The 18,344-nt window shown below is 48.4% G+C and overlaps 1 protein-coding gene across 1 annotated transcript; it reads left to right on the plus strand.

Moving 5' to 3' along the window:
* The first annotated feature begins 704 nt into the window (after positions 1-704).
* LOC144489232 (dual specificity protein phosphatase 8-like) lies at positions 705-18,166 on the plus strand. The gene is made up of 7 exons (XM_078207073.1): positions 705-815; positions 5,163-5,384; positions 8,030-8,168; positions 10,434-10,600; positions 13,377-13,536; positions 15,852-15,975; positions 17,224-18,166. Exons 1-7 carry the CDS (start codon positions 705-707, stop codon positions 18,164-18,166), a joined length of 1,866 nt encoding a protein of 621 aa, XP_078063199.1.
* Positions 18,167-18,344: the final 178 nt, after the last annotated feature.

Genomic DNA, 18,344 nt, shown 5'->3' on the forward strand with positions numbered 1-18,344 from the left:
CCCACACCCCCCCCCCTCCCCCCCTGCCCTCAGCCTTCTCTGTTCTGGAGAAAACAATAAGCCAAGTTATGATCATAGCCACTGTTTGTGGAATCTTGCTGTGCACAAATTGCCACCCCCCCCCCCCCTTAAATTACAGCAGCGCCTACACTTGAGAACAAAAAAAGGTACTTTCATTGGTTTGGAAGTGCTCTGGGGGATATACTGGGGTGCTGAAAGACCATTAAACGATGCTGAGGGGAGGGGGACAACTTGCAAACAGGGGACAATGAGAGAGGCAGAGAGCAATGTTTGATATCATTCAGCGAGGCGATTAGACAATAGGCCAGCCAGCCAGCACGAAGGGTGATGTGAAATGAATGGTGCGGGGAACTGTACTCATTTTTAAAAAAAATCTTCTTCTGCTCAACATCTGATAATCAATCTGATGGATTGTCTTTTGAATCCATGTCTCTCTGCATGTCCCAGAGAGAGAGAACTCGACATGTCTAAAAAACCCCTGACATCAGTTCGGAGAGAAAAAAAACAACACAAGGCGAAAGCCTGCCATTGGTTAGAGATGACATATTTGCTGTACCTGAACTATTTTTAACCGCATTACCTCATTGTGTTCAGAGAGGGGGGGGGGGGGGGGAGAGAGATCGAAGCTATTACAGAGACACGGAGAGAGAGAGAGAGTGTATATGTGTGTGCATCCTGAGTGCATGGTGCAAGGGACCCGCTCTTACCTGCAAACGCTTGGGATACATCAATGTCGCCGCCGACAACAAGAATTTAAAATACCTCAGCAAACAGAAGAGAAATTTATACAAGAGGTAGGTTAATAATATTTGCAACAACAACAAAAAAGAATGTAATTCCCTTACCAGGTGTGGACATGCATCAGTAGAATAGCCGGGGGAAAATTCTGTCCATGGTGACATGTTGCTAAGAATTAATTTTAAGATTGCATTGATATGCGAGGTGCAAAAAAAAATGTCCTAATATTGAAGTGGAGGCATGCATTTTTGCAGCTAACAGCTACATTTTCTAAACAAAATATATGATCTATTTATCGTGACAACTTTTTGGTTTCAGAAGTCACAAATCATAAAGCGTTTTTCTCCCCCTCCTTCTGTGAAATCAGCTCTGCAGTCAGTTTCCATGTTTTAAATATTTAATCGATTTGATGTCATTTGCCCAGATACCTCCGAGGTTGCCTTGGGGCAACTGAGGTGAGACTTGGATTTTGCAAAGTCTTGTTTTGTTTTCAGAGACGTTATCCCCTTCGCTGCAGGAGATAGCTTAAAACATTTGCCGCCCCCCTAAACCATTAAAAGGTGGGACAAGCAATACAGAAGTAGTGGATCTTGCTTAGTTTATTGAGAGGTGGGGGGCGGGGTTGGGGGGGGGCGGGGGGCAGTGGGGATTGACTGAACACACAAGCAAAAGGGGGCTCGATGGTGAATCTTGGTTGGACCATTGCTACAATGCTGCCAGCAGAGTTGTTGAGGACCCCACTGTCTTAAAGGATGAGGAAAAGGTAAATGACAGATTGGTCTGAGATTATGTCAGCGTGTAGTTAAGATGCCAGATTTGGAAGAAAAGGGTTGGATTCACTGGTGTGGAGATGACAGAGCAGGGGAAATTCGACAGGGGTAATCAAAGATTGTGCATGGGTTTGAGAAGGATGAGTGGTGAATGGGTATCAAGGGGGGGAGGATCGGGGGGGGGGGGGGGGGGGCGCAACATCCACTTAGTGCCACCAACACAGAAGGGGAAAATTGGAATTTTTCTTATGCAAGGATTATTATCTGATTTGAGCACATAATCTAGGCTGACGCTCCAGTGCAATGCCAAGGGAGATCCCTTGCGATGTTAGCCCGAGACCCCCATCTGTCCTCTCAGGTGAACGAAAGTGATCTGCTGCCCACTATTTCGAAGAGGTGGGATGGGAGAGGGGTGTTGAGTTCTGGCAGTGTCATGGCCAATAGCTATTGTCCACAATGCCAGGGACCCAGGTTCGATTCTGGCCTCGGGTCACAAGGTTAGGTGGATTGATCATGCTAAATTGCCCCTTAGTGTAAAGAGATGTGCAGGTTAGGTGGATTGGCCATGATAAATTGCCCCTTAGTGTCCAAAGATGTGTGGGTTAGGTGGATTGGCCATGATAAATTGCCCCTTAGTGTCCAAAGATGTGTGGGTTAGGTGGATTGGCCATGATAAATTGCCCCTTAGTGTCCAGAGATGTGCATGTTAGGTGGATTGGCCATGCCTAATTGCCCCTTAGTGTCCAGAGATGTGCAGGTTAGGTAAATTGGCCATGCTTAATTGCCCCTTAATGTCCAAAGACTTGCCGATTAGGTGGATTGGCCACGTTAAATTGTCCCTTAGTGTCCAAAGATGTGCAGGTTAGATGGATTAACGAAGTAAATACTTGGGATTATGGGGATAGGCCCTGGGTAAAATGCTCTGTCGGAGAGTCAGTGCAGACTTGATGGGCCAAATGGCCTCCTTCTGCACCATCGGGATTCTATGATTCGATGACGATCACTGAATCAGATCACCTGGCCATTATTACAGTGCTGCTTCAGAGAGCTTGCTGCGTGCAATTTGCTTACCAAGTTTCTTCAGAAATACTTCCAGTGGTTGCAAAGTGCTTTGGGTTGCCATGAAAGCTGTTAAATAAATGCTTCCGTTTGTAAGTGTAGAACCGGTGACCACAAGGGGCTGGTTGAAGCCATCGACCAAACAGCATTTTAGGAGGGGGAAAATAAAGAGAAACAGTTGGAGAAAAAAGATATTAGAAGCATGAAGAAAGCGAACGGGAGCAAGATGAAAGTGTTTAACCCTGATAGAGTGTGGTGGGCAAATTCTGTGCAGAATTTTCAGATATGTAAAAATCCAGGCCAGTCTGCTTAAAGATTTTTGTTGATGAATTGAGCGATTATAAATCATGGAGACTTAATGAGACTGGATAGTTCATTTCCAGCCAGTACAGAGACGATTGGCCGAATGGCCTCCACTGTACTGTACATTTCCATGATTCATTAAAAAACTTTTTCTTTAAGAATGTTTTTGATTTGATTTATTGTCAAATGTATTGGGATACATAAAAAGTATTGTTTCTTGTGCGCTGTACTGACAAAGCATACCGTTCATTGAGTACATAGGGGACAAGGAAAGGAAAGGGTGCAGAACGTAATGTTACAGTCATAGCTAGGGTGTAGAGAAAGATCAGCTTATTGCAAGGGGGGTCCATTCAAAAGTCTGATGGCAGCAGGGAAGAAGCTGTTCTTGAGTGGGTTGGTACGTGACCTCAGACTTTTGTATCTTTTTCCCGACGGAAGAAGGTGGAAGAGAGTGTGTCTGGGGCGCGTGGGGTCCTTGATTATGCTGGCTGCTTTGCCGAGGCAGCGGGAAGTGTAGACAGAGTCAGTGGATGGGAGGCTGGTTTACGTGATGGACCGGGCTTTGTTTTGGACAGAGCTACATAACAGGAGAATCTTGATCTCCGAGGAGATTCTTGTGAAGAGACATGGGAGGCGGGGGCGGGGGGGAGAGAGAGAGAGAGAGAGAGAGAGACAAGGACGTTTCTGGAGTATAACGCAATCCAACTGAGGCATAATCATTCCATGCAGAATGATACACAGCGAAGAATATATAGGTATCGACGTCACCACAGCACCTGCGCACTGGATGGTTTGTTAACAGATACCGGGGGTGGGGGGAAAGAACCATCCTGCTTTTCTTCAAAATAATGCCGTGGAATTTTTACTCCCACCTGAGAGGGCGCTATAGTTTAATATCGCATCGCAAAAATTGGCACCACCAACAGTGCAGTGCTCCCGCAGTACTGCACTGGGAGTTCTCAGCTCACTACAGAGTGGGATTTGAGCTTCTGCCTCGGAGGTGAGAGGGTTACCCATTGAGCCACAGTGAATCATGTTCAGGAGAGATGGCACAGCTCATGAGAGTCTGGAAAAGCAACCTTCACCATTACTAGAGTGTTGAGCTTGTTTCTCTTTCTATTTGTTTGAGCTTCACTTAATTTTTAGTCAAAAGCCACAGATAATGGTTGGATTATCTCTTACATCTGGAGTGCCAGAGCTTGTATTTTCCTGGTCTACGGTTTTGTTAACATTGGTGATTCTCAAGGGAAGCTCAGGTATTAAATAAGGCATTCGCCTGGGAGTTAATCCCCTCGGCCCGCTTTGACATCACCGGGTGATATCCACAAGGGGGTTTTGTGTTGGGACTCCCTGTGACAGCAGTGTCCCAGAGCGCACGTCAATCAAAAGCCGGTGGTTTTCCCATGCCGGCTGGGAGCGTTCCCCAGTCACCGCCTGATCGGCGGCTGACAGTTTGTGCAGCATGGTCGGTGAATCTTCAGTAGAAAGCTGCATTTATATAGCACCTTTAATATAGCAAACCATCCCATTCTCCCCGTGTCTGCGTGGGTTTCCTCCGGGTGTTCTGGTTTCCTCCCACACTCCAAAGATGTGTAGGTTAGGTCGATTGGCTCTCCTAAATTTTCCCTTAGTGTCCAAAGATGTGTAGGTTAGGTGGATTGGCCATGCTAAATTGTCCCTTAGTGTCCAAAGATGTGTAGGTTAGGTGGATTGGCCATGCTAAATTGCCCCTTAGTGTCCAAAGATGTGCAGGTTAGGTGGATTGGCCATGCTAAATTGCCCCTTAGTGTCCAAAGATGTGCAGGTTAGGTGGATTGGCCATGCTAAATTGCCCCTTTGCGTCAGGGTAAATGTAACAGGGTAAAAATGTGGAGTCACCGGGATAGGGCTTGGGTGGAATTGTAGTTGGTGCAGACCCGATGGGCCAAATGGCCTCCTTCTGCACTGCAGGGATTCTATGATTCTAGGGATGGTGATGCCCCACACGATCAAATAGCCTGCCAATGCACGAGGCCTAGATGTAACAGGCGGGATTTTCCGGCCGCGCTCATCCCAAAACCGGAAAACCCCGCCCGAGGTCAACGGAGCTTTCCCTGGTCTGCCCCTCGCCCGCCCTGATTCCCCCAAAATTCGCCCATATGTGACAAATGGAGCAGGATGAGTCAGGGTCTTCGGGAGAGAGCAGTTGGTTGGGAAGAAGGGGTCTTGGGGGAGGTTAAATCATTAATAAAAGAATGACTTATTTTTTTTCAAATGGTCATTCTTCTCCAGAATCTAATGGCAGGAGACAAGAAGCCAGTGAAAGCCATCAGGGCCAATAGGCTGGCGGCCATGTTGCAAGGCCAGAGGGAGAAGATGCTAGTTGTCGACTGTCGCCCTGTTGCTGACTATCACATCCTTCACGTGCTGAATGCAGTTAACATCTGCGCCTCAGAGATCACAACTGAGAAAGAGTCACTCGTGGACCTCCAGCAGCCGAGTCCAACAATAACGGTTTGTTCTGGCCATTTTCCTCTCTCTCCTATGTTTCTTCCCTATTGTTTCCATTCTTCTTCTCTGTCTGCCTCTTTGATTTGATTTGATTTATTATTGTCACATGTATTAGTAGTATAGAGTGCAAAGTATTGTCTCTTGCGTGCTATACAGACAAAGCATACCGTTCATAGAGAAGGAAACGAGAGAGTGCAGAATATAGTGTTACAGTCATAGCTAGGGTGTAGAGAAAGATCAACGTAATGCGAGATAGGTCCATTCAAAAGTCTGACGGCAGCAGGGAAGGAGCTATTCTTGAGTCGGTTGGTACGTGACCTCAGATTTTTGTATCTTTTTCCCAACGGAAGAAGGTAGAAGGGAGCATGGGATCCTTGATTATGCTGGCTGCTTTTCCAAGGCAGTGGGAAGTGTAGACAGAGTCAGTGGATGGGAGGCTGGCTTGCGTGACGGAGTGGGCTACCTTCACGACCCTTTGTAGTTTCTTACGGTCTTGGGCAGAGCAGGAGCCATACCAAGCTGTGGTACAACCAGAAAGAATGCTTTCTATGGTGCATCTGTAAAAGTTGGTGAGAATCGTAGCTGACATGCCAAATTTCCTTAGTCTTCTGAGAAAGTAGAGACGTTGGTGGACTTTCTTAACTATAGTGTTGGTGTGGCGGGGACCACGGTTGTTGGTGATCTGGACACCTAAAAACTTGAAGCTCTCGACCCTTTCTACTTCATCCCCATTGATGTGGACAGGGGCATGTTCTCCACTACGCTTCCTGAAGTTGATGACTATCTCCTTTGTTTTGTTGACATTCGTGCATGGAGCAGGATGTTTAAATGAGTTGGCAATATTCCAGCGTTTCCAGGAATTGAAGATCAATCTCCTCGTACTGCTTTCAGCGACTCTGGAGAAAACGTCCGGCGGGCATTAAAGAAATGTTTCCCATTCATGTTGAACACTTTCATCTGTCAGTCGTATAAAGAAAGACACTTTGACAGGCAAACAAGAGTCATCCTCACAGCACCAGGGATCTGGGTTGGATTCCAGGCTCGGGTAACTGTCTGTGTGGAGTTTGCACATTCTCCCCCTGTCTGCGTGGGTTTCCTCCGGGTGCTTGGTTTATCCTCACACTCCGAAGATGTGCAGGTTAGGTGGATTGGCCATGCTAAATTGCCCCTTAGTGTGCAAGGATGTGCGGGTAGGTGGATTGACCATGCTAAATTGCCCTTTGGTGTCCCAAGATGTGTAGGTTAGGTGGATTGGCCATGCAAGATTGATCCTTAATGTCCAAAGATGTGCGGGTTAGGTGGATTGGCCATGCTAAATTGCCCCATAGTGCCCAAAGATGTGTAGGTTAGGTGGATTGGTCATGCTAAATTGCCCCTTAGTGTCCAAAGATGTGCAGGTTGGGTGGATTGGCCATGCTAAATTGCCCATTAATGTCCAAAGAATTGCAGGTTAGGTGGATTGGCCATGCTAAATTACCCCATAGTGCCCAAAGATGTGCAGGCTAGGTGGATTGGCCATGCTAAATTGATCCTTAATGTCCAAATATGTGCAGGTTAAGTGGATTGGCCATGCTAAATTGCCCCTTAGTGACCAAAGATGTGCAGGTTACATGGATTGGCCATGCCAAATTGTCCCTTAGTGTTCAGAGATGTGTAGGTTAGGTGGATTGGCCATGCTAAAATGCCCCTTAGTGTCCAAAGAATTGCAAGTTAGGTGGATTGGCCATGCTAAATTGCCATCAGTGTCCAAAGATGTGTAGGTTAGGGTGGATTGGCCATGCTAAATTGCCCCTTAGTGTCCAAAGATGTGTAGGTTAGGGTGGATTGTCCATGCTAAATTGTCCCTTAGTGTTCAAAGATGTGTAGGTTGGGGTATTAGCGGGGTGAATGCATGAAGGTTACGGGAATCGGGGAATGGACCTGGGTAAGATACTCTGTTGAAGAGATAGTGCTGACTCGATGTGCCAGATGGCCTCCTTCTGCACTGTAGGAATTCTATGAATTGTGCAATGACAGAATTATAGAATGGACAGAGCACAGAAGGAGGCCATTCAGCCTGTCAAAACCATGCTGGCTCTCTGTCAGAGCAATGTAGTTAGTCGCACTCCCCCGCCCAATTTCCTGCAAACATTTTCTCGTCAGAAACGTATTGAATTCCCTTCTAAAAGTCAGGATCGAATCTGCATCCACCGTGCACTCTCGGGCATTCCAGATTCAAACCACTCATAGAAACGTAGAAAATAGAAGGAGTAGGCCATTCAGCCTCTACAAGCCTGCCTGCTGCGTAAAAAAATAAAGTTTCTCCTCAGGTTGTGGTTATTTCTTTTGTCAATCACCTTCAATCAGTGTGTGCCAGTCTTGATCTTTCCACCAACGGGCACAGCTTCTCCCTCTATTGTCCAGACCCCTCGCCATTTAGACTCTGTTCGCTTTCCGATTGGCCATGGGAAGGCGATGGTGAACGTGCCAAGTGATGAGGTTGTGGGGGGAAGGGCAGTTGGAGGCAGGAGGTCATGTGATAAAACCGCCAGGAACATGTCTGACTAACATGAATGGGGGTGGGTTGGATGCAGTTGGGAACCAGGGCAAGTTCATAGAGAGAAAAAGAAAACTCTTTCGCCTGAGCCCTCTTGTTTCTTACTCCTCAGATAAAGGATCTGGACGCAAAGGAGCTGGTGCTGTATGATCAAGAAACAGAGAACGCAAAGGCTCCTCCGGCCAGTGACATCATCACCAACTTCCTGCAGAAACTGGAGAAACAGTTCAACAATGTATATTTTCTTAAAGGTACAGCGCATGATTCAAAGGAAAAGTCTCACTGTTAGTATCTGCCAACTGGGTCTGGTAGCATTGTGGTTATGCCACTGGACTCCTAACCCAGAGGCATTAATTAACAATGATGTGGAGATGCCGGCGTTGGACTGGGGGTGGGCACAGTAAGAAGTCTCACATCACCAGGTTAAAGTCCAACAGGTTTATTTGGTAGCACAAGCTTTCGGAGTGTTACTCACCTGATGAAGGGGCAGCGCTCCGAAAGCTTGTGCTACCAAATAAACCTGTTGGACTATAACCTGGTGATGTGAGACTTCTTACTGTCAATTAATAATCCAGAGAACATGAGGTCACATCCCACCATGGCAGGTGGGGAATTTACATTCAGGGGAAGGCCTCATGGTATTATCGCTAGACTATTAATCCAGAAACTCAGTTAATGTTCTGGGGACCTGGGTTCAAATCCTGCTACGGCAGCTGGTGGAATTTGAATTCAATAAAGAAAATCTGGAATTAAGAATCTACAGATGACCATGAAACCATTGTCGATTGTTGGAAAAACCTATCCGGTTCACTAATGTCCCTTTAGGGAAGGAAATCAGTCGTCTTTACCCGGTCTGGCCTACAGGTGACTCCAGAGCCACAGCAAGGTGGTTGACTCTGTACTGCCCTCGGGCAACTAGGGATGGGTAATAAATAATAGCCAGCCAACGATGTCCGTGTCCTACGAATGAATTTTTTAAAAGTTGAATAGAATCATAGAATCCCTGCAGTGCTGAAGAGGCCATTCGGCCCATTGAGTCTGCACTGACTGGATGCACGATACCTGGATGAAAAAGGTTACTATCAGCAATATCTTCTCATGAACTCCACCACCCCCCCTCCAACAGAAGATCTCCTGTATCAGTAATGATGATGTGGAGATGCCGGCGTTGGACTGGGGTAAACACAGTAAGAAGTCTCACAACACCAGGTTAAAGTCCAACAGGTTTATTTGGTAGCAAATACCAAAATACCAAAAAATACCATACGAAAGCTTATGGTATTTGCTACCAAATAAACCTGTTGGACTTTAACCTGGTGTTGTCAGTAATGATGACCATGTTTACCAGTGTCCTTTAGGGGAGGAAATCTGCCATCCTTACCCAACCTGGCCTACAGGTTACCCACAACAGTGTGGTTGACTCTGAGGACATGGGTTCAAACCCCACCATAGCAAATTGTGGAATTTAAATTCAAACGGTGAATTTTATCACAACTGTCATCGATTGTCGGAAAAACCCATCTGGGTCACTAATGTCCCTTTAGGGAAGAAAATCTACCATTCTGACCCGGTCTGGCCTACACATTACTCCAGACCCACAGCAATGTGGTTGACTCTCAACTGTTGCCTGAAATGGCCGAGTGAGCCACTCAGTTCGAGGGCAATTAGAGATGGGCAACAAATGCTGGCCACATCCCATGAAGCAAAGGTATTAAGGGATATGGGCCAAAGACAGACATATGGAGCTTGGCCACAGATCAGCCATGATCTCATTGAATGGCAGAACAGGCTCGAGGGGCTGAATGGCCATCTCCTGTTCCTAAAGAATAAATAATAAAAGGATGACCATCCTGGAGGGGGTGTAACGAGGCTCCATGGCACCCACTGAACTGTACCCTAGCAAGGGGCTAATATCTCCAGTGACAAATTTGGGATGGTATTTGTAATTCTTTAGTGAACCGGATGGGTTTTTCCAACAATCGACAATGGTTTCATGGTCATCTGTAGATTCGTAATTCCAGATTTTTTTTATTGAATTCAAATTCCACCAGCTGCTGTAGCAGGATTTGAACCCGGGTCCCCAGAACATTGGGTGAAGAATTTGTAATTCTATACGGATGGATGGTTATGAAGGAGTCTTGGTTTGTGCGTGTGTATGGTATTACTTACTCTCCACCTTACCCTACTGCACGGTGGCACAGTGATTAGCACTGCTGCCTTACAGCGCCAGGGACCCGGGTTCGATTCCCAGCTTGGGACACTGTCTGTGTGGAGTCTGTACGTTCTCCCCGTGTCTGGGTGGGTTTCCTCCGGGTGCTTCAGTTTCCTCCCACAGTCCGAAAGACGTGCTGGTTAGATGCATTGGCCGTGCTAAATTCTCCCTCAGTGTACCCCAACAGGCGCCGGAGTGTGGCGACTCGGGGATTTTCACAGTAACTTCATTGCAGTGTTAATGTAAGCGTACCTGTGACTAATAAATAATAAAAATTATTCCTGTGATCCTTTTCTCTTTGCAGGGGGTTTTGCGGAATTTTCTTCCTGCTTTCCCAGCTTGTGCGAAGGGAAGTCAAGTAGCTCTCTGCCCAGCAGTATCTCACAGCCGTGTCTCTCCACCTGTGACTCGGGACCCACTCAGATCCTTCCCTACGTCTACCTGGGCTCCCAGAATGATGTTCTGAATAAGGTTGGTCCAGCTTAAAGTTAGAAGGGTCAGGCTGACAACATAGAAACATAGAAGATAGGAGCAGGAGGAGGCCATTCGGCCCTTCGAGCCTGCTCCGCCGTTCATTACGATCATGGCTGATCATCCAACTCAATAGCCTAATCCTGCTTTCTCCCCATAACCTTTGATCCCATTCGCCCCCAAGTGCTATATCCAGCTGCCTCTTGAATACATTCAATGTTTTGGCATCAACTACTTCCTGTGGTAATGAATTCCACAGGCTCACCACTCTTTGGGTGAAGAAATGTCTCCTCACCTCCGTCCTAAATGGTCTACCCTGAATCCTCAGACTGTGACCCCTGGTTTCGATTTGATTTGACTTGATTTGATTTATTATTGTCACATGTATTAACATACAGTGAAAAGTATTGTTTCTTGCGCGCTATACAGAAATAGAGAAGGAAAGGAGAGGGTGCAGAATGTAGTGTTACAGTCATAGCTAGGGTGTAGAGAAAGATCAACTCAATGCAAGGTAGGTCCATTCAAAAGTCTGACGGCAGCAGGGAAGAAGCTGTTCTTGAGTCGGTTGGTATGTGACCTCAGACTTTTGTATCTTTTTCCCAACGGAAGAAGGTGGAAGAGAGAATGTCCGGGGCGCGTGGGATCCTTAATTATGCTGGCTGCTTTGCCGAGGCAGCGGGAAGTGCAGACAGAGTCAATGGATGGGAGGCTGGTTTGTGTGGTGAACTCCCCCCACCATCGAGAATATCCTCCCTGCATCTACCCTGTCTAGTCCTGTTAGAATTTTATAAGCCTCTATGAGATTCCCCGCCCCCCTCATTCGTCTGCACTCCAGTGAAAACAATCCTAACCTGGTCAATCTCTCCTCAGACATCAGTCCCGCCATCCCCGGAATCAGCCTGGTGCCATCAGCCTCGCGTGGAATCAGAAACCAGCCCCCCCACCCCACCTTCAAAACAAAATAAAACCTCCCGGGTGGGGGAAGAGGTGGGTGGGAGGGAGGGGGGGGGGTGTTTCTCCCAGAACCTCAGCAGAAGAAGTCACAGAAATCATAGAAACCCTACAGTACAGAAAGAAGCCATTTGGCCCATCGAGTCTGCACCGACCACAATCCCACCCAGGCCCTACCCCCATATCCCCACATATTTTACCCACTAATCCCTCTAACCTACGCATCTCAGGACACTAAGGAGCAATTTTAGCATGGCCAATCAACCTAAGGGCGGCACGGTAGCACAGTGGTTAGCACTGCTGCTTCACAGCTCCAGGGTCCCGGGTTCGATTCCCGGCTTGGGTCACTGTCTGTGTGGAGTTTGCACATTCTCCTCGTGTCTGCGTGGGTTTCCTCCGGGTGCTCCGGTTTCCTCCCACAGTCCAAAGATGTGCGGGTTAGGTTGATTGGCCAGGTTAAAAATTGCCCCTTAGAGTCCTGGGATGTGTAGATTAGAGGGATTAGTGGGTAAATATGTGGGCGTAGGGCCTGGGTGGGATTGTGGGTCGGTGCAGACTCGATGGGCCGAATGGCATCCTTCTGCACTGTAGGGTTTCTATGATTTCTATGATCTTTGGACTGTGGGAGGAAACCGGAGCACCCGGAGGAAACCCATGCAGACACGACGAGAATGTGCAAACTCCACACAGACAGTGACCCAAGCCGGGAATTGAACCCAGGTCCCTGGAGCTGTGAAGCAGCAGTGCTAACCACTGTGCTACCATGCCACCCACCAACTAAGATTGGTGGAATCTTCAGAGAAATGGCGAAAATCTTTCAGGATTCTGCCAGTTGTCTGCTGGGAGGCATCCAATGGGGATCACCAGGTTGGGAATGGGATTGAAGCTGGATTATGGAGATCCTGGAGTTCTGTTTCATCACTTCTGGGGATTAGAGGAGCAGCTGTCATGAACCTTTGCTGAGAAGATTAAGCTGCCGCTTTAGAGTCCGTGTTGGTTCGACTGTGCAGTGGCTGTGAAGACAGTGGGCGGGATTTTCCGGCCACGCTCACCCCAAGGGACGTTTGCATGGTACCCCCTCACCGCACCCCCGCCCCCTCCCGGCCCCGCCCACCATAATTCCCCCTATCTGATTTGATTTGATTTATTATTGTCACATATATTAGTATACAGTGAAAAGTATTGTTTCTTGTGCGCTATACAGACAAAGCATACCGTTCATAGAGAAGGAAAGATGATGCAGAATGTAGTGTTACAGTCATAGCTAGGGTGTAGAGAAAGGTCAACTTAATGTGAGGTAGGGTCCATTCAAAAATCCGATGGCAGCAGGGAAGAAGCTGTTCTTGAGTCGGTTGGTACGTGACCTCAGACTTTTGTATCCCCACAAAGGGGAGGCAATGGTCCAGTGGTATTCTTGCGAGACTATTAATCCAGAAACCCAGCTAATGATCCGGGGACCTGGGTTCGAATCCCGCCATGGCCGATGGTGGAATTTGAATTCAACAAAAAATACCTGGAATTAAGAATCGACTGATGATCATGAAACCATTGTCGATTGTTGGAAAAACCCATCTGGTTCACTAATGTCCCTTTAGGGAAGGAAATCTGCCGTCCTTACCCGGTCTGGCCTACATGTGACTCCAGAGCCACAGCAATGTGTGGTTGACTCTCAACTACCCTCGGGCGACTAGGGATGGGCAATACATGCTGGCCCAGCCAGCGACACCCATGTCCCACGAATGAATAAAAATGAACAGTGATAGGAGGAAGAAGGCAGTGCAGAATGGTGGACGGCTTTTGATTGCTGTGTGACTTTCTCTCGCAGGAGTTGATGGTTCATAATGGGATCACCCACATCTTGAACGTGAGCAGTAACTGCCCAAAGCCTGCCTTCATCCCTGACAGCCATTTCCTGCGGATTCCGGTCAATGACAGCTACTGTGAGAGTCTCTTACCTTGGCTGAACAAGTCTGTGGAATTCATAGGTATGCATCTGATGTGTGAAAGGTAGACTAAGACACATAGAATCCTAGAAACCCTACAGTGCAGAAAGAAGCCATCTGGCCCATTGAGTCTGCACCGACCACAATCCCACCCAGGCCCTACTCCCATATCCCTACACATTTACCCGCTAATCCCTCTAACCTACGCATCTCAGGACACTAAGGGGCAATTTTTAGCATGGCCAATCAACCTAACCCACACATCTTTGGACTGTGGGAGGAAACCGGAGCACCCAGAGGAAACCCACGCAGACTTGGGGAGAATGTGCAAACTCCACACAGACAGTGACCCAAGCCAGGAATCGAACCCAGGTCCCTGGAGCTGTGAAGCAGCAGTGCTAACCACTGTGCTACCGTGCCGTCCAGGGGACAATTATACAGTTAGTACTCCACCCTGGGATCAGTAAGTATCATAAACCACAGTTTGCTCCTCCAACTTGTACCAAGTTCCGGCCACCCATTACCCCTGTGCTCGCTGACTTACTCTTAGAGTCATAGAGGTTTATAGCATGGAAACAGGCCCTTCGACCCAACTTGTCCATGCCACCCTTTTTTTTAAACTCCTAAGCTAGTCCCAATTGCCCCCATTTGTCCCTTATCCCTCTATACCCATCTTACCCATGTAACTTTTAAATACTTTTTAAAAGACAAAATTGTACCCGCCTCCACTACTACCTCTGGCAGCTTGTTCCAGAAGGTCCATTCAAAAGCTGTTCTTGAGTCGGTTGGTACGTGACCTCAGACTTTTGTATCCCCACAAAGGGGAGACGATGGCCCAGTGGTATTACACTTGATCTAGCAATGGCTCAAATTTAAAGTTTGCACCAATAGACAGAATTTTGGTGTCCCAGGGAATCAGGGGAGCAGGCGGGAAAATGGGGCAGAAGCCCAAGATGGTATTGAATGGCAGAGCAGGCTCAATTGGCCATGTGATCTACTCATAGAATCTTACAGTGCAGAAGGAGGCCATTTGGCCCATCGAGTCTGCACCAACCACAATCCCACCCAGGCCCTAACCCCCAAAACCCCATGTATTTACTCTAGCTAGTCCTCCTGACACTAAGGGGCAATTTAGCATGGCCAATCCACCAAACCGCACATCTTTGGACTGTGGGAGGAAACCGGAGCACCAGGAGGAAACCCACGCAGACACGGGGAGAATGTGCAAACTCCACACAGACAGTGACCCAAGCTGGGAGTCGAACCCGGGTCCCTGGCACTGTGAGGCAGCAGTGCTAACCACTGTGCCACCGTTCCGCTCCTACCTTGAGATAGGGGTGACTATATTAAAAGGGGCTATATAAATAGAAGCTTTCATTCTTATTCTGCATTTCCCCCCACATCCCTCCAGTACCTCTCAAGGAACTGAATCTTTCTGGGGTACCATGCCACAGTTACCCTCGTATGGTTCACCCAGGTGGAAGTTCTTCCGGACTGGTTCTGGAGGTCGAGTGTCAACCAACAGTTCAGTGCTGGAGGGTATCAGAGCTGTGCCCTGTCAGAAATACTTCCTCCCCCTCCCTGAATAGTGACATGACCAATTCTCGCACCCTCACCACAGCGCCCCCCCACCCCCCCCCCCCCACGTCCTCCGAGGGCGCACCTGCAGCGAGTCTCTTTAACCGATGACATCAGCAGACAAGGTCCACAAACATCCTTGGAGCCATAGGTTTTACAGGTCCACCCAGTGCCCTAAAGGAAAGGTCCCACAGCGCTTTCCAAAGATGAGTAGAGAAATAGACCAGTGTGTCGACCAAGATTGAATCATAGAATTCCTACAGTGCAGAAGGAGGCCATTCGGCCCATCAGGCATGTACCAATAACAATCCCACCCAGGCCCTCTCTCCCCTCCCCGTAAGCCCGTGAATTGATCCTTCTAGTCCCGCCTGACACTGAAGGGCAATTTAGCATGGCCAATCCATCTAATCTGCACATCTTTGAAAACTAAGGGACAATTTAGCATGGCCAATCCACCTAAGCTACATATTTTTGAACACTAATGTACAATTTAGCATGGCCACTCCACCTAACCTGCACATCTTTGGACTGTGGGAGGAAACCGGAGCACCCGGAGAAAGCCCACATAGACGTGGGGAGAATGTGCAAACTCCACACAGACAGTCACCCAAGGCTGGAATCAAACCCGGATCCCTGGCGCTGTGAGGCAGCAGTGCTAACCACTGTGCCACCCATGTCTCTCTCTCTCTTACCCAATAGCACCAAAAACAGTTGTTTGACAAGCAAAAGTTGGTTCTTCCTTTCTGAATTAATGTCTTGTTTCTTTCTGTTTCATGCAGATACGGTGAGGTCAATGAAGTCCAGGGTTTTGGTTCATTGCTTGGCTGGGATCTCACGATCTGCAGCGATTGCGATCGCTTATATCATGAGGACAATGGATTTCTCTTTGGACGATGCATACAGGTACAGGACCATGTTCCGGGAGATTTGATGAAATGAGATAGCAAACATAGGTTTAGATTCTGGGAGACAAGGAGAGTGTGTGAAGCTCGTCCAGTCTGCATCAGATCAGGTTTCCAAAAGTTAACTGAAAATCGGTTGAGAAACAACGCTGAGATTGTACTAGAGAGGGAGATGTGGAGAGAGAGAGAGGAGTGACCAAGAGAGAGGGAGAGAGAAAAGTGTGAGGACAAGACAGAGAGAGAGAGAGATAGGGACACAGATTCAACAGGAAAGATAGAGAAAAGAAACAATGGTGAGATAGGGAGCGCAATGGAGAGGCACATAGTTTGAAGTTTATTTATTAGTGTGACAAGTAGGCTTACTGCAATGAAGTTACTGTGAAAATCCCCCAGTCGCCACACTCCGGCGCCTGTTCGGGTACACTGAGGGAGAATTTAGCACAGCCAATGCACCCTAATCTGCACGTCTTTCGGACAGTGGGAGGAAACCGGAGCCCCCGGAGGAAACCCACGCAGACACGGGGAGAATGTGCAACCTTCACACAGACAGTGACCCCCAAGCCGGGAATCAAACCCGGGTGCCTGGCGCTGTGAGACAGCAGTGCTAACCACTGTGCCACCGCGCCACCCCCGTGAGGGGGAATGAGAAACAGAGGGGAAAATAGTTAAGAGAGATGGAGAAACAAGTAGAGGGAGGGAGAGGGAAGTGAAAAGATAATCAGGAGGGAATTCAGGCAGCGCTTCCTTGCAAAAAGAATAGTTGAAATCTGGAATGCTCTCCCAATAGATGGGTGGTGGGACTTGCATGACTGAGTTTGACAGATTATCTTTGTTAAAGGGTTGAATGAAAATTGAATGGTGGAATAGGCCTCAGAGGCTGAACTGCACTCCTTTGTTTTTATTGTTCCTAAAGCTCGGTTGGCTGATTGGTACCTCTCTGCCTGGTCCCCAATTCCCCACCCTCAAACATTCAGCATTCTGCCCTCAAAGCCAACTTGCGTCGTGCTCTCCATGTCCTCACCCACGTGACAATAAGCACGACCAGGCTGATGGATAGTGAAGGGTGTCAGAGGCAAGATAACCGCTTCCCCAAAATCCAGACCACTGCACCAACTAGTAGGGGTTAAAGGTCACGGATGGGAGCCCTGGAGCACACCTCCCAGTTTTGAAGGCCTGAGTGCTGGGGCCTAGTCGGTTTTTATTGCCTTTTTTGTTTGTAATTGTCTTGAATATCGTTTGCCTCAATCAGGTTTGTAAAAGATCGAAGGCCGTCGATATCTCCCAACTTCAACTTCCTGGGTCAGTTAGTGGAATATGAGAAGAGCATCCACCATATCCAGGCTTCAGCCCACTCAAAGCTAAGCCTCCTTCCCCCGGATAACAGCCCAGCAGAAGAAGAAACTTCCCAGCCTGAGACTTGTGAAGAGTCCGATGAAGAGATAGAAACATTTGCCCCTCATTTTTCCACCCAGATCAACGAAGGACAACATCCGGGCCTCCTCGATAAAGGGACTGGCAATGATGCGGGCAGCTTTCCCAGGAATTTGGAGAAAGGCCCACCAGAGATGGCAGACTTGCAGCGCGGGCTTATGGACCTCCGCCTCTCGCCGGAGCGAACGTCGCACGCCAGCTGCTTGAAGCGCTCTTTCTCGCTGGACGTGAAGTCGGCCTACTCTTCAGCCCCTCGCTTTGGCTCCTACCAGGCCACGCAGCCAGCGGAAACGGGCCCCGTCCCAAAGCTGCTGGGCTTCCAGAGCAAGCTGGTTGCCAGCACCTTCAACCCGTTCACCCTCTTGTTTGGGAACGCCAGGAAAGGCCGAGGGAAAGACGTCACCGCGTCCAACGGAGCCACGCAGCCGTCGAAACCCCAGCAGAAATGCGGCTGCCTGGAGACGGCTTCCCCCGTCATTGGTGTTGGCCAAGGTCCAGCGGGCTCCCCTGGCGTGATTCGCAAGAAGGACGGCGTGCAGAGTAAGCCCGCCGCCAGACTGACGCTGAGCTTGCCCATTCCCAGGCAGCCGTCATCGCCATTGCTCGACTATAACACCTGCCTCATAACAGTGCACGGAAAGAGGACAGAACTGTCTCTGTTTGAACACCCTTACGGCGGCCCCGCTGATTGCAAGTCCATCAAACCCAGTCACATCACGAGGAACGTGGGCCTCTACACTGACAGCGTGGTGAAATCGTAATACGGAAGTGAACACGTGCATTGAACCTGCACCTTTAAAAGGGGAAAGATGGACAGGCCAAAGAACTGCCCTTTGAACTTTTAGCCAGTTCGTTCTCTCTCTTGACTACAAAGCCCGGCAGTGGGCCTAGGCTCATTCGTTACCTATTCTGCAGGCCGCAGGCCTTTTATTGCTGCAC

Source organism: Mustelus asterias, unplaced genomic scaffold, assembly GCF_964213995.1.
Source record: "Mustelus asterias unplaced genomic scaffold, sMusAst1.hap1.1 HAP1_SCAFFOLD_2034, whole genome shotgun sequence".
In the NCBI taxonomy this organism is placed as follows: domain Eukaryota; kingdom Metazoa; phylum Chordata; class Chondrichthyes; order Carcharhiniformes; family Triakidae; genus Mustelus; species Mustelus asterias.